The 14,064-nt window shown below is 36.4% G+C and overlaps 1 protein-coding gene and 1 long non-coding RNA gene across 2 annotated transcripts in view; one reads left to right on the top strand and one right to left on the bottom strand.

The window, feature by feature from the left end:
- DOCK2 (dedicator of cytokinesis 2) overlaps positions 1–14,064 on the top strand; it is a 158,304-nt gene that overhangs the window by 19,738 nt on the left and 124,502 nt on the right. The window contains exons 8-20 of the mRNA XM_031598014.2: positions 945–1,099; positions 2,527–2,608; positions 3,089–3,224; positions 3,758–3,833; positions 4,862–4,938; positions 5,318–5,443; positions 6,354–6,478; positions 10,397–10,495; positions 11,234–11,306; positions 11,381–11,484; positions 12,401–12,584; positions 12,686–12,783; positions 13,867–13,956. Of these exons, the coding sequence (XP_031453874.2) occupies positions 945–1,099; positions 2,527–2,608; positions 3,089–3,224; positions 3,758–3,833; positions 4,862–4,938; positions 5,318–5,443; positions 6,354–6,478; positions 10,397–10,495; positions 11,234–11,306; positions 11,381–11,484; positions 12,401–12,584; positions 12,686–12,783; positions 13,867–13,956 (1,425 nt within the window). The remainder of the gene's footprint in view (positions 1–944; positions 1,100–2,526; positions 2,609–3,088; positions 3,225–3,757; positions 3,834–4,861; positions 4,939–5,317; positions 5,444–6,353; positions 6,479–10,396; positions 10,496–11,233; positions 11,307–11,380; positions 11,485–12,400; positions 12,585–12,685; positions 12,784–13,866; positions 13,957–14,064) is intronic.
- On the bottom strand, positions 8,677–10,170 carry LOC149915882 (uncharacterized). The gene is made up of 2 exons (XR_016471301.1): positions 9,784–10,170; positions 8,677–9,084 (listed from the first exon to the last, which is right to left on the bottom strand). It is a non-coding gene; the product is annotated as an uncharacterized LOC149915882 (long non-coding RNA).

Here is a 14,064-nt window from a genome sequence, read left to right as displayed (position 1 = left end):
CTCTTTTTTTCCTAAAGGAGTTTATGTTCTTACAGCCCTAGAAAAATATTCTGAAATCCTTTGGGCATGGTTAATGGGCATGGTTTACTAAAATTTTAGTAAAAGGACTTCAGAACAACTCCATTGAAAGCAACCTGATCTCTTGTTAGTTAAGGTTTTGAATATACTGATAAACACAGAAGAGGAATTTAAGCTGGCAATTATTTCCTTTGTGAAATTAAGTATAAAATTAAGTAAAAATTTTTCATCCAGAGATTTCTGGATGTGAAGGGAAAAGGAAATAGCATAACTGTTGTGTTCCTTGGAAATATTCACAAAATAAATTGAGACTTGTTCCATTTCCAAGTATGTGCCCTTCTGGAAAGAATAGTGTTTAGAATCTGATACAAGGAGTTTCTTGCTAAGTCCTGCAAAAGGTGGTTTTAAGGAAACTCTGTCATCAGCTTTTTCATTATTTGCACGCTGAGATAGCTCCCTAAGCTGATTAGTGTTTTGAGGAACTTGGTCTGAACTTTTGATCTACTTACTTGTATTGAAGGCTCTGGGCAAGAAGGGGATGCAAGGAATCTTCCATATCTATGTTGCTTCTACACATTCTAACTAACCTGCTAGCTTTCTTGATTCATTCTACGAAAGGATCTTGATTTGGTGGTAAAATATTGCGAAGTGTCAGAAACTAATTTGCTGGTCATTTTTCTGTTAAGCAAACTCTCTCTGAGGAGTATACAGGAGAGTAGTGGGTTTTTTTTTGTTTGTTTTTTTGTACAAGATGAGCATTTTTAATTCAAATGCCATTGTCTGGTGGCTCTTTAAGTGAGCAGAATGTGCTAATTTGTGAAGACCAACTGCTATATGTAATTGTAAATCTGTAAATTGTAATTGCTTTTAGTATCTTATCACTTCAACTTGTAGATCTAGCTAATGATTTTTCTTCTTTTGAGTAGACAAAGGATCAACCAGATTATGCATCATACTCCCGGATGTCTTCATCCCCCACTCATAGTCTATATGTTTTTGTGCGGAATTTTGTTTGCCGAATTGGAGAGGATGCAGAGCTCTTTATGTCACTGTATGATCCACAGAAATTAACAATTATAAGGTAAGTTTGTAAGTTTTTTTTTTAATGTAAGAAAAAATTAATAGTATATAGAAGCTGTCCACCAAGAAGCACAATGGTTGCCAGCATGTTAATAATGAAAAAGATATATAAATGAAAGGAAGAAAATCAGAGGAAAAAAAGGGAAAGTGAGGACAGGTTTAGCTGCTGGTTGCTCAAAGACTCTGGGGTAAGGGATCCCAGATATTTTGAAAGCCAATTTCTGGAATAAGCATGTCAGAGTTTTGGAGAATTGTCAGACCACTTCTAAATCAGAAATAGTACTTATTATTACGGTACTGTTGGTGAGATTTTTATTACAAGTAAAGACAATGTATTTTTTTTTCCTCTAAAGCTTTTACAGATTTTAGGAGAAAGAAACTTCACATGGTAGTTATAGCAACTGAGCCATCACGTGTTGAGGTTTATAAGACTGCCGATCCAGCCAAAAGCAGTCATATTAGGGAGAGTCTGAGGCAGTTGTTAAATTGGTTTTAAAAGGAGAAATGAAAGAGGGAAATATGCAAACTCCAGAGATGACTGTCCTTGTTGGTAACTGAAAGGTAACCTTGAGATTGTCTTGAGAAATTGATGGGGATCCTTCTTTTGTGGAAACATGCCTTTCTAAATATAGTATGATTGCTTCCTTAATAATTCATGTGAAAGTGCACTGGTGTTCCAGAATACAAAACTGGATTGTCTTTCCTATTATATAGCTCCATAAAGTAGAATGAATTAGACTGGATGAATCTAGGAGGCACTTAGTCCAACCTGCCTATGAAAGCAGGGCTGCCTTAGATGAAATTGTTCAAGGCCTTGACCAGTTATGGCTTTATTACCAAAGGTGGAGATTCAACAGCCTCTCTGTGTACTTTGCAAGTACTGTAACCTTCCATGGCTCTATGAGGAGGAAGTAGTCATAGATTGAAACTGTCTTCTGGTAACTGTCAGTTCCAGGTCTGAGTCTGGAATCTTGATTTGTTTTGCCAGACAATCTGTACAGATGACAATAATAAAAACCGTTCTCTTCTATAACAATAGGTGACTGGAAGAATGACTTAGGATGTCACTGGATTGATCACTTAAGTTTCTTGATGGGGGGAGGTTGGGTTTTATGTGAAATAAAGTCTGAAAATTGAGGTGAGAGAGAAAAATGTGAAGAACACATACATTAAAAGGAAGAGTAAGGTTTGCTGATGATCTCTATCAAACAGCCCATGTTGTTTGTTTCCTCCAAAAAGGGTGCCATTTTGTCTAATATTCAAGTTATTTTCAAAGTTTACTGGTGGTGTCTTGTACAGTAATACTGTCTTTTAGTCTGATTTTAGCTTCAAACAATCACCACATGGTATTGTCTGTTACATGACTTCTTTACATACTTTGAAGAATTTTAAAATCACATGATAATAAGAAACTTTTCTTCAAAACAGTGAGAACTACTTGGTGAGATGGGGGAGTAAAGGCTTTCCAAAGGAAATTGATATGCTCAACAATCTGAAAGTAGTGTTTACAGTAAGTGTTTTTCAGATTTCCTTATATTTTATTTTCAAACCAGAATGTCTCTTTTCTGTGGTCGCTATCAGAAGATTGAGCAAGATGATGGAGGAAACAGAAGTTAAAGTTAGAAACAGCAAAATGACCAGTCATTGAGTGCTTTATGATAGCAACTTTGTCCTTTCTTGAAATCAGTTTGTACCTTTTCTCTAATTAATTTACTGATGTATTTGATATTTTATCTGCTGTAGCTACTGTTTGCTTCTTTATTTATCTTAGTTTACATTTGCTTTAAATTTTAATGTGTCAGATTTTTTTATCCTTTCTGTGAACCTTAGTTCAGGTTCAGGTTCAGGTTGTGGTGTTATTTTCTTTTCCACTGATTATTTAGACCCATGATTACTGACGGCTCTTCTTAAATTTTACAATCTAATTCTTCCCCAAATAACACTTTATCTCTTCTTTTTTTTTCTTTTTCTTTTTTTTTTCTAATCTTAGGATCTTGGAAATAAGGACCTTAGCAGAGATAAAGTTTATTTGGTTTGTCAAATAGTCCGAGTTGGAAGGATGGATCTTAAAGATAGTAACTCAAAGAAATACACACAAGGACTAAGGAGGCCTTTTGGAGTGGCAGGTGAATGAAGTCTCATGTGCTCTGTCTGAAGCAGGAGTTAACTGATAATTGCTAGCCTTGGGCAGTGGCATCTACCACAGCATGCTGGAATCTAAAATAGCCATATCAACTATCTTCCATTCTTAATGGTTGAAGTCTGAAAAGGCTGAATCTATATTAGCATTTTAGTTCATGTCAGAATTGTGCTTTTGAATTTAATTTCCTAAGTACTAGAGTACTAGTAAGAGTGGATGAAATAAAACCACCGATTATGTGCCAACAGCACCACTAATGTGAATGTGCACACATATTGTTCACAGGATCAGACTAGAACTACAGTAATTCTGTCTCACATAGCTTCATGTTTGTAGAGTGCACATTGCACTAGAAGCTCTGCTCCACAATGTTTCCCTCATTGGTTTACACCGCTTGCTAATGAAAAGCTATATTTACCCTGAGGAACAAGAATATATATAATATACAGTGTTAATGGACTGGAGGAGATATTTAGCAATGCCATTATATGTTTTGATAATTTTCTTTTACTTTTCTAGTCATGGATATTACAGATATCATAAAAGGAAAAGCGGAAAGTGATGAAGAAAAGCAACATTTCATACCTTTTCATCCGTAAGATAGTCATAAGTATCCTATTGCTGTACACAAAAACTTCAGTGTATCTTTGGCTACAAAATGACCTGTGAAATGCCTCAAGAAAAAATAATTTTTCCCTTTAATGTTTTTATGCTGTGGTAATGTTAATTATTTAAGTACCACTTCAAAAGGCATTTAAGACTTGATGGAGTCACATAGCATGTTAAATAAACCTAGATTGCTACAACTGCTCTCTGTGAGTCAGCTGGTCTCATGTCCTATTTAACAAAAACAACAACAACAAAAGCTAAATTGTTACATATCCAATGCAGTAATCTTTACAAGTTTGAATAATTAGTAATTTATGTGCTTGATTCTGTTTTAAATTTGTGAAAAATCATAGTAAGAGTTGTGAAGTAAAGCAGTGGGATGGTCATACGTTAGTTATCTTGAAAGTAATATTTGGAAATCATAGGCAGACACCAGCTGCCTAAAAATGTGATACTCAAAATTAAATGGATGGATGTCAGTATTCACTGGAAATGTATTTACACATTCTACATAGCACTACTGTTATGTGCTATGGAGGATAAATTTAATTCTGAAAATAAATCAGCTTGTCAAACTTCCAGCCTATTTCGTTTGTTTATAATTTAATCCAAGTTGTTTGCTATGTGGGAATTTGTTCATAATTTCAGTTGTCACTTAAATCACTTAAATCAATTTGAAGTTTATTTGTCTGGTTGTTCATTATGGAAACTGGGCTGGACAGGCATGTTGCTGTGTGCATTCAGGTTGTGCTGTGCTACAAAAGGACAGGCTTTCATACTGCGGTCAGCATGCCACAGACCACAGTCCCTCAGGTTGTTGATTTCATCTTTTTTCACTTTAGTCAACTTATATGTTTAGCATGAACGGTCTCTGTAACTTGGTCTGAGAGATGGTTAAATTATAGAATGTGTCATAATAATGTCAGATACAGCAAAGAGAACTGAGGCTGTTCTTCATCTATGTTCTGACATTTATTGCTTAACTCCTAGTAGTCACTGTTTTTATTCCTGCAGGGTAGTGACAGAGAGTGACTTTCTTCACAGTCTCCTAAGCAAAATCACAGCATCAAAAGGAGATAGTGGTGGTCAAGGTGAAGTACAATTTTTTTTTTTTAAATCAACTAACAAGTGATTTCAGTGGCACTTCATTTTGTACCGTTAAGATTTTAGAGTAAGGCTTTTATGTTCTATGATTCTATGTTGGTGAACTTTCAGGCTGGCAGGAAGGAACCATGACTTTGTTGAGATTGTAGGAGATTAACCTATTAAATTAATAGATAGTGGTTTGGATTATAAGCATTTCTTTCCAGTGAAGGAAAGTGGGAGAAGTGAATTCTTATTATTTTGGTCAATATAAGAGAGCATAATCTGAATATAGGTGGGTTTTCTTTTGTTTTCCTTTCCTTCATTATAAATGCAGTCTTTTACTTCTTTATTGTTTTTGTTTTTTATTCTTCTCCCTCCTAATAGGTCTCTGGGTAACTGTGAAAATGCTTGTTGGAGATGTGATTCAAACAAGGAAGGACTATCCACATCTTGTAGACAGAACAACAGTTGTTGCTAGAAAGCTAGGATTTCCTGAAATAATCATGCCAGGTAGGAGGTTTTTTGTTCTATAATGGGAGTTTATTTATTTATTTTTTTGGTCATTATGTTAATGAACATCAACTACAGGCTTAATTACTGATATCTGTAATAGGTAACCCAGTCTCCAGAATTCACTCTACATGTTGAATGCCTCAAAACCAGATGTTTATGTAAAACAGTGAAATCTTTGAAAAGTGTTACAGAGTACTTAAACAGAAAAAAAAAAAAAAAAAAAAAAGACAGTAAAGGATAATCTGAGTTTCTTCAACATAGATTTTTTGTTTGCTAAATACATTGCTGTGTCTGAGTACTTGAATCTTAAATTAACTTCAGTTTTATTGTAACTTCTCACCGTGTTTTTTTCATAATAATAGAAAAAATGAGATAAATCGACAATCAAGAGTTTGTTATGATTATATAGTTGCCAATTTAATTCACTATCTACAGTGCTTTGTTAAAAAACTAACAAACAAACAAAAAGACAACACCAAACCAACTCAACCCCCTTAAAAGACAAACCTCCACAACTTCAGTTCAAATGTAGGTACTTTTAAATCTTGTTAACAGGAGAACATTAAATTTCTTCAGATAAGACAATTAAAATATGAAGTTCCTTCTAGAATGACAGCTGTGTACTCGGCCAGAACTCAGTACTGGCATCCTGCTGTCATCTCACCAGCAGGTGTCAGTGCAGGACGAGAGTAAATTGAAGTCACTTTTAGGAATGCTGTTTTTAGTCCGTCACACAGCTCATCGTACTATCTTAGCTAAGAATAAAGGGGCTGAAAATTTAAGTTCGAATGGAAAATAAGATGTTTTCTATGGCAGCATGTTTCTCTGTTGAAAAATTATTGTGAAGGTCATTTGACTTTATGTTCTCACAGCGTTCTCATTCATAACTTTTTTGTTTCTTTTTTAGGAGACATAAGAAATGACATTTATATTACACTGCTGTATGGAGATTTTGATAAATACAATAAAACAACTCAGAGAAGTGTGGAAGTAATAATGTGTGTTTGTGATGAAGAAGGGAAAACCATGCCAGTAAGTTGTTTTGTGTTTATTCCCTGTATGATGGACATATAAACATGAAGTACTTTAGAGACGTAAGCCTTAAAAAGAAGTAAGTCTTACAATTCTTAAGAAATACCATTATACAGAAACTTTATTCCCACACTTGACACATCTCTCAACAGATGAATTTTATGATGTTGACTGTAACAGATCTATTCAAATCCCATAAATGTCTTGCATAATACTGTAAAACTGCTGGAGAGGAGAAGTAAATATGAATGACCTATTTTAGCTATGACTAATGAGCAAACAGATTAAAAGCTGTTTCTGACAATTACTACATTATAACTCCCAGGGTTGGTTTTTTTGTTTGTTTGTTTGTTTGTTTGTTTGTTTTTGTGGAAATTCATGGAGGGAATATATTTGTGCATTTAAATATGTGAAGTACCATCTTTTTCCACAAAGCCTGGATTTGTGCCAGGAAAACTGTTCCTTCAGTGAAGTACGTGGCAAATAAAAAGAGAAGTGAGAACAGAGCAGAGTGGACAGGTCACATGCACAGCATGAATATTTACAGTGTCTTTTTGTTAGTCTATTTCTGTTTTTATGAATTTCTGTCTTTTTCTAAAGACAGCTTAACACCAGTTCAGTTTTCAGGGGGATTTTCGACCTTATGAGCTTCATACTGTTCTTTAAATCATGAGGGTGAAATCATACTGACACTTCCCAAGATAAACTAAAGCTAGAAAAGCTCATTGTACTTTGAGTTGCTGAAATGTCAATGTGTCTATGAATTACAGCTAAACATTTGACCTAAAAAGTAGTTTCAAAGCTTGAATAAAGAAAATCCTAAACACATGTACTACCTAAGATCCACACAAGAACTAGTAACTCTGATCACAAAGCATACCTCTGAGAACACCTAACCATCAGCCCTATGGAGAAAGGGTTGGGGGTCCTGGTGGATGAAAAGCTGGACATGAGCCAGCAGTGTGACCTTGCAGCCCAGAAGGCCAATGGTATCCTGGACTGCATCAAAAGAGGCTAGCAGAAAGAGGGCGATTGTCCAGATCTATTCTGCCCTTTTAAGGCTCTATCTGGAGTAATATACCCAAGCCTGGACTCCCTAGCACAAGCAGCATGTTGAACTGTTGGAGTGGGTCCAGAGGAGGGCTTCAGAACCTCCCCAATGAAGAAAGGTTGAGGGAGTCAGACTTTAAATTAGGTCAGGCTTGGAGAACAGAAGGATCCGGGGAAACCTCAATTGAAGGTTGCTTACAAACAGAAAGAGGAATGACTCCACACAGTCTGATAGTGACAGGACTTGGGGAGGGAATGGCTTTAGACTAAAAGAGGGGAGATTTAGGTGAGATGTTAGAAAAAAAAATTTTACTCAGAGGGTAGTGAGATGCTGGAACATGTTGCACCAAAACGTGGATGCTCCATCTCTGGAAGCATTTGAGGCCAGGCTGGGTGGATCTTGGGCAGCCTGATCTAGTGGCTGGCAACTCTGCCCGTAGCAGAGGATTGGAACTGGATGATCTTTTAGGTCCTCTCAAGCCTAAGTCATTCTGTTATGCAACTGGCATGTACAGGAGATTACTGTTGTGAAATAGGCTTCATTAAATTCTATTGGTTGCAGCCACAGATAATATGCTTAAAATACATGCCACAATATTCTTTAAAGAAATTAATATATTGCAATCCATTAAATCTTGCATTTCAGTGTTATGTATGTTTAGTTCCATAGGTGGACTTTTTTTCCAAATGCTAGCAGAAAATATAGTTGTCCATTTGTCTGCGATCTGACTGATGATCAAAAAATGCCTCTTTTCTGGAGGCAATACGCTTCACACATATTTAAGCAAGTTTTCCAGGGCTGATTGAAATACCAGTGAATACAAGTAATAAAGAAAGCAGCTGTTGTTCTGTTTTAGCCTCCAAAATGAAACATGTATCAGTAAACTTCCAAAACTATGAATTTATAAGAACTTCAATATTTCTTATTGTTGTTATCTATAATTCAGACAAAAACAAATTTATGTTCATTAAACATGGAATCTGTGGGCTCTGTTTACATATCAAATTAATTTTAATTGAGAGAGCTAGAAGAACATCTACTGTTATGAGTAAAAGGCCTCATGTACTAAGTAAATGTCACAGAACACATTTGAACAAGTTGGTACATAAACCTAGAAAAAATCTCCCTTTGTGGAGATGAGACTTACCTTTCTGTAGTTAAGTTGCAGAGACCAGACCTTAGAAACCTTCATGTATCAGAACTGCACCTTTTCTTGTCACCAGATGTTTGGTGAATGTTGTGAATCTTCAAACTTTTAGCATTGAAGTTGCAACTTTGCATTACTTAGCATAGCCTCTGTGAGATTAGCTTCATCTGTGCCCTCAGTAACAAAGTCAGCATGCTAGCTTCTTTCAGCAGGTTTCACATATGATCGCTTGTGAGATGTCAGTGGTCGTGCTTCCTCTGTTATCACCATTAGTGATTATTCTGCATGTACAATCAGTCAGAGAAGATGGAAGATCACTGAGACTCTTCACAGATTCCCTTTTAAGCTTGATAGGAAGTTAAATTGGGTTTGTACTGGTTGACAGTCATTAGAGCAGTGTAATCTGTGCTGTGGAGTTTAACCAGATGAGAAATGGAACAGTGTCAGGGAGGGTCAGGATGGGTGTTAGGAAAACTTCACCTGATGGTAGTTGGGCATGGGACACACTTCCCAGGCAGCGGCCATGGCGCTGAGCTGCCAGAATACAAGGAATGCCTGGATAATGCTCCTAGGCACAGTGTTTGAATTCTGGGTAGTTCTGTGTGGAGCCAAGGGGGCTAGACTCAGTGATCCCAACTTGGGGTTATTCTGGGATTCTATCAAAATCAGCAGCTGAACAGGATGAATTGCAAGTGAAAATACAGAGGGTAGGTGTCTTTAAAGTGTTTTGTTGGGTTTTTTTTTTCTTTTTTGGTAAAGAGATCAAGAATAGGCTATAGAGAAAGGAAATGTAGAAATTAGGCTGAAAGGGGAAAAAACAAGAAAAAAATAAAAACATTATAAACACTGGGGGAAAATAAAGACCATGCTATTGGTACATCTACAACTTCTAGTTCAGAAATCACCTTTGGTACACAGACAAATACTTCCGTGATTCTACTAGAATTGAGTATTTGAAAATCAGGGGAGAACTCAATGGAAAAATTAAAGCTGGGTTGTTGTTGCGTTGTGTCCCTGCCCTGTTAGCAGAGATGAACGCCCTCATTACTTAAGCTCATCAGCTGGAAAAGAAATGCAGGCTCTGTTTGTTACCTCGCTGTTACCTACCTGTTCTCACAGCCCTTGGCGTAACTCTGTACAGTGCCATCAAGTGGTAGGGCCAGTATAATAGTGGGAAACGTTCGTTTTTCTTGCATTCAGAGGCTTGCAAAACATTATTTCCTGTCTGGGGTTCCTTTCTGCTGGTAATGTCATCATTGATTTGTTGTGAATGACACCAGGCCCAAATTCAACACTGTTTTTTTTTTAAGACAGTTCCTCTTGTCCCATGGCCAATGCAAGTCCTGTACATGAAGCATTTATGAACTGCATCTTCCAGGCTCCAAAAGGCTTCAAGCTGGGGACCAGCAGGGTTTTGGGGTGGCTTAGCCCTAACCATGGGGTCTGTTCAGTGGGTAAGGGTTCATCTTGACTCCTCAGGCTGAGTTCTAGAGAGGCATGGAAGGCGCCGTGGCTGTGGGCGGGAAGCGCGCCGGAATATGGCCGCTGGTCTCGCGCCCGTTCCCGCCTTGCGCTGAGGTAAAGTCTGCTGCCCGGAGGCAGAATGCCAGGAGACGCTTTCTCTCAGCGGATGGGTTGGTTCGTTAGTTTTGCACGAGTCACAGCAATTTACAGAAATTAACGAGGCGCTAAAGAGTGTCTGTTTCCTCCTTTTTGTCAGAACGCCGTTTGCCTGGGAGCAGGGGACAAACCCGTGAGTGAATATCGATCGGTTCTTTACTACCAGGTCAAACAGCCGCGCTGGATGGAGACCTTGAAGGTAGGGCACAGATATCCCCGCTGTGCGTCTTCGCTTGGTGCTGCCTCGTGTGAGGATAAAACGGGGACAGAAACTTCGGTTGCATGGGAAAAAAATAATGAAGAAAACGAAAAAATATTCTTTTGAACCACAGCAACAGAAAATAAATAAATAAATAAATAAAACCCTCTTGCATCTCTTAAGTATCGGCTAAAAGTTATCAAATCTAGCTGTAGTGCCTTTAACTAGAAAATGCCCAGAGACTTCTAGAAGTAGTACTTAAAAACCATGTCTGAGGCTTGATAGCAAGCATGATTACTTTTTAAAGGCATCTGCTGAAGGTAATATGGCCATGTTCAGCAAGCCTGCTGTTACAGTCGGGTGTGCTGCTGAGGATGGGGAGGGAATGGAAGTGTTTTTTGAAATAGAAATACACTGAAATTTGTGTTTCCACCCTTATATGAAATGGGTTATGTAGAATCACTAACAGTAGATCCCCTCGGAAAGTGTGGTAGATGTGAAGAATATTATTTAGCCAGAGTTTTAAAGGGAAGTTGAGCTGTAAATAAGCATAATGGAGTGCAAGTCTAAAGTTTTAGCATTATTAGCTTGATAGAATTATTTTAAGAATTGGCGTCTTGTTGCGTATTTTGTTGTAAGTAGGAATGGTAATTAAAGAATAAAGCAGTCATTCTAAGATTCTACTCAAGGACGTGGAAAAATTTGATCACAATAATTTATTTTCTGCTTTTATTAAAGGTAGCAGTTCCTATTGAAGACATGCAAAGGGTGCATCTGCGCTTCATGTTCAGACACAGGTCATCTCAAGAGTGTAAGTAGGGAATTTTTACTTTTGTGAGGTGTGATTAACTGACTGATAGTCAACTGCAAATATTGGTTTTGCAGCTAAAGATAAAGGAGAAAAGAATTTTGCAATGGCCTACATAAGGCTAATGAAGGAGGATGGAACAACTCTTCAAGATGGCATCCACGATTTGTCAGTCCTAAAGGTATTGAATTCTTTTTTTTTTTCTCCTTTCTTCCTGACGGAGACTATTTTAAAAATATATTGTCTTTGACTGCATTTTATTATTCTATTTAAGACAAAAACATTTTTATCTGTTAAAAATAAAAGTAGTTCAACTCCTGTGGCTATTAAACATTATACTGTGTTTTAATTGCAAAGAGTTTATTGAAGAACAATGGGAGACAGTTACTCTTCCTCCTGTTCTTATTGGATTTTATCTGATTTTGACCTTCTGAATTAAAAAGAAAGTCATGTGAAAACTTAGTACCTGGAAATGTGCCATTGTTCTGGCTGAAGAGAGGTGGAATGTAATGTTAGGGAATGGTTTGAAACTGCTTTGATTTTGACATGAAGAATATTGTTTTGAGTAACCCTGATTGAACACAGGTAGCATTTCTGATTTTGTAAATTGAAACAGGGAGCATATGTTTTGAGGTTCTTTCTTACTTTGTGTTTTTTTGTTGTTGTTTCTTTTGGTGAAGTGGGAATTAAAAACCAGGAATTGGTGCTGATATACATGATTTTTTTTATAAGGATTAGATTCTTTTTGGTAACCTAGTTTGCCATACCAAATAGCAAGTGAGATGCATACAACTGAAATTTGTTTACATACTCCAACAAAAAATAATGCTAATATACAGTTATTTGCTTGCTTTCTACTCACATCAAATTGACAAATATTTAGACCAAAGTATTGTGGTAACCGTACTGTATGACTAGTTAATATCAGTTGTGAAGCTTCATCTAATTAATTCCTACTTCAACTCTGCATATATATTTTTTTTTAATTAAGGCCATAGAAACGTAGTTTTTATTTACTTTTTACAGGAAGTACAAAGTAAGTTTATTTTTAAATTCAATGGCATTAAATATGTGATAAAAACTATGTTATTTTTCAGGGTGATAGTAAAAAAATGGAGGATGCTAGTGCATATTTGACATTGCCTTCTACACGTCTACATATAGAGAATAAAGCAGCAACCCTAGGGAGAAACTCAAATATTTTAAGTGGGCTCTCAGTAAGCTCACGAGATGCGTTTTATATTTCAACTCTTGTATGTTCTACAAAGTTAACTCAGAATGGTATGTATCTTCTAAATAGGTAGAAATTTTAGGAAGAACATTTCTGCATAAATGAAAAATCGCATCTTGAATTTCAATGTTTGTCAATTATTTTTTGATAGTGGGCTTACTAGGTCTATTGAAGTGGCGCATGAAGCCAGAGCTGCTGCAGGAGAACCTGGAAAAACTGAAGATTGTGGATGGAGAAGAAGTTGTGAAAGTATATCTTTTGTTGTTGGGATTTTGCAAATACTGGGCAACAGTGCAATACTGGATTTCTTTCTAAATGCTTTTACTAGCTTTCTGCGCTTTCTTTAACTTACTTTAGTGTTTTATGCTCTGTATGTGGATGTGTATGTGTGTATAAACACATGATCACAAGCTTACATTATACTGAAAAAGACAGAATTTTTCCACAAGACAGCATCAATTGTATTCTGCTGTGAAATATGCAAAACATTTCTGAAACAGGAGTAAATGATCCTATTTAAGATGAATTTTCCATTCTGATGGAGGAAGAAAAAGAAACAGCAGTTTCCAAAACGACCAGAATTGATTATAAGATAAATTTGAAAGGAGAATTTTTCTCTCAAGTCTGAAATGAGAGAGGAACAAATAAGTAGTCCTTGTTAGATTTAATCAAACTAACTAAGAATGCAGCGTTCAGATTAGGAGTCCGGGTTTTTTTGTTTGTATGTTTTGTTATTTTTAAATAAAAGCAGCAGATATCTCTCTTGAGTTTCTTTAGGAGGAAGGTGTATTTACTTCAGAAGGAACAAACAAAACAAACAAACAAACAACCCACAAATTATCCCTCTCCACACCAGAAGAAAACCTGCCAACAACAAAAATAAAAACCCAGAAACACTTGGTTTTTATCTCTGAGGAGCCTTCCTTTGATTTAAAGGTTTTTGAATCAGGCCACAGAAGTAAGAAGTGTGGTTTTAATCACCTTCTGTAGGTAACGATAGCAACTACTAATTTGTATCATTAAGGAACTAGGAATGCTGTTTTAGGTGATTATATGTAGTTCATATAATATTTTTAGCTGAATTCCATAAGCTTTGAGAAAAGTGTGTATTGTTGCTTGTTCACGTCTGAGGATTTAAGTTCATCACTTAGAGAAACTAGAGCCAAAATCTTCAGAAGTGTGTTCTGAATTTATCTGGTGTATCAGCAAAGGTCTCTAAAATTTCCAACTTGGGGAACACAAAATTGCCTGTCTGTAAACTGAACTATAAATTCAGTTGTGCATTTTTCAAGCTGAACTAGTTGTCAGTTTATGATTTAATGTTTTTTATAGTTTCTCCAGGATACTCTGGATGCCTTGTTTAACATCATGATGGAACATTCCCACAGTAATGAATATGATATCCTTGTCTTTGATGCACTGGTAAGAACCAACAATGAAAGATTTAAGCTGTCAAAGAAAAAATCTCTATGAATGTGAATGACTATCAAATTACTTATCTCAAGAAATTGGCCTTAAATTCTCAACAAG

Source organism: Phasianus colchicus, chromosome 15 (assembly GCF_987193195.1).
Source record: "Phasianus colchicus chromosome 15, bPhaCol1.hap1.1, whole genome shotgun sequence".
NCBI lineage: Eukaryota > Metazoa > Chordata > Aves > Galliformes > Phasianidae > Phasianus > Phasianus colchicus.
The sequence above is the reverse complement of the archived record's forward strand: the minus strand, read 5'-3'. Positions and strand labels throughout refer to the sequence as shown.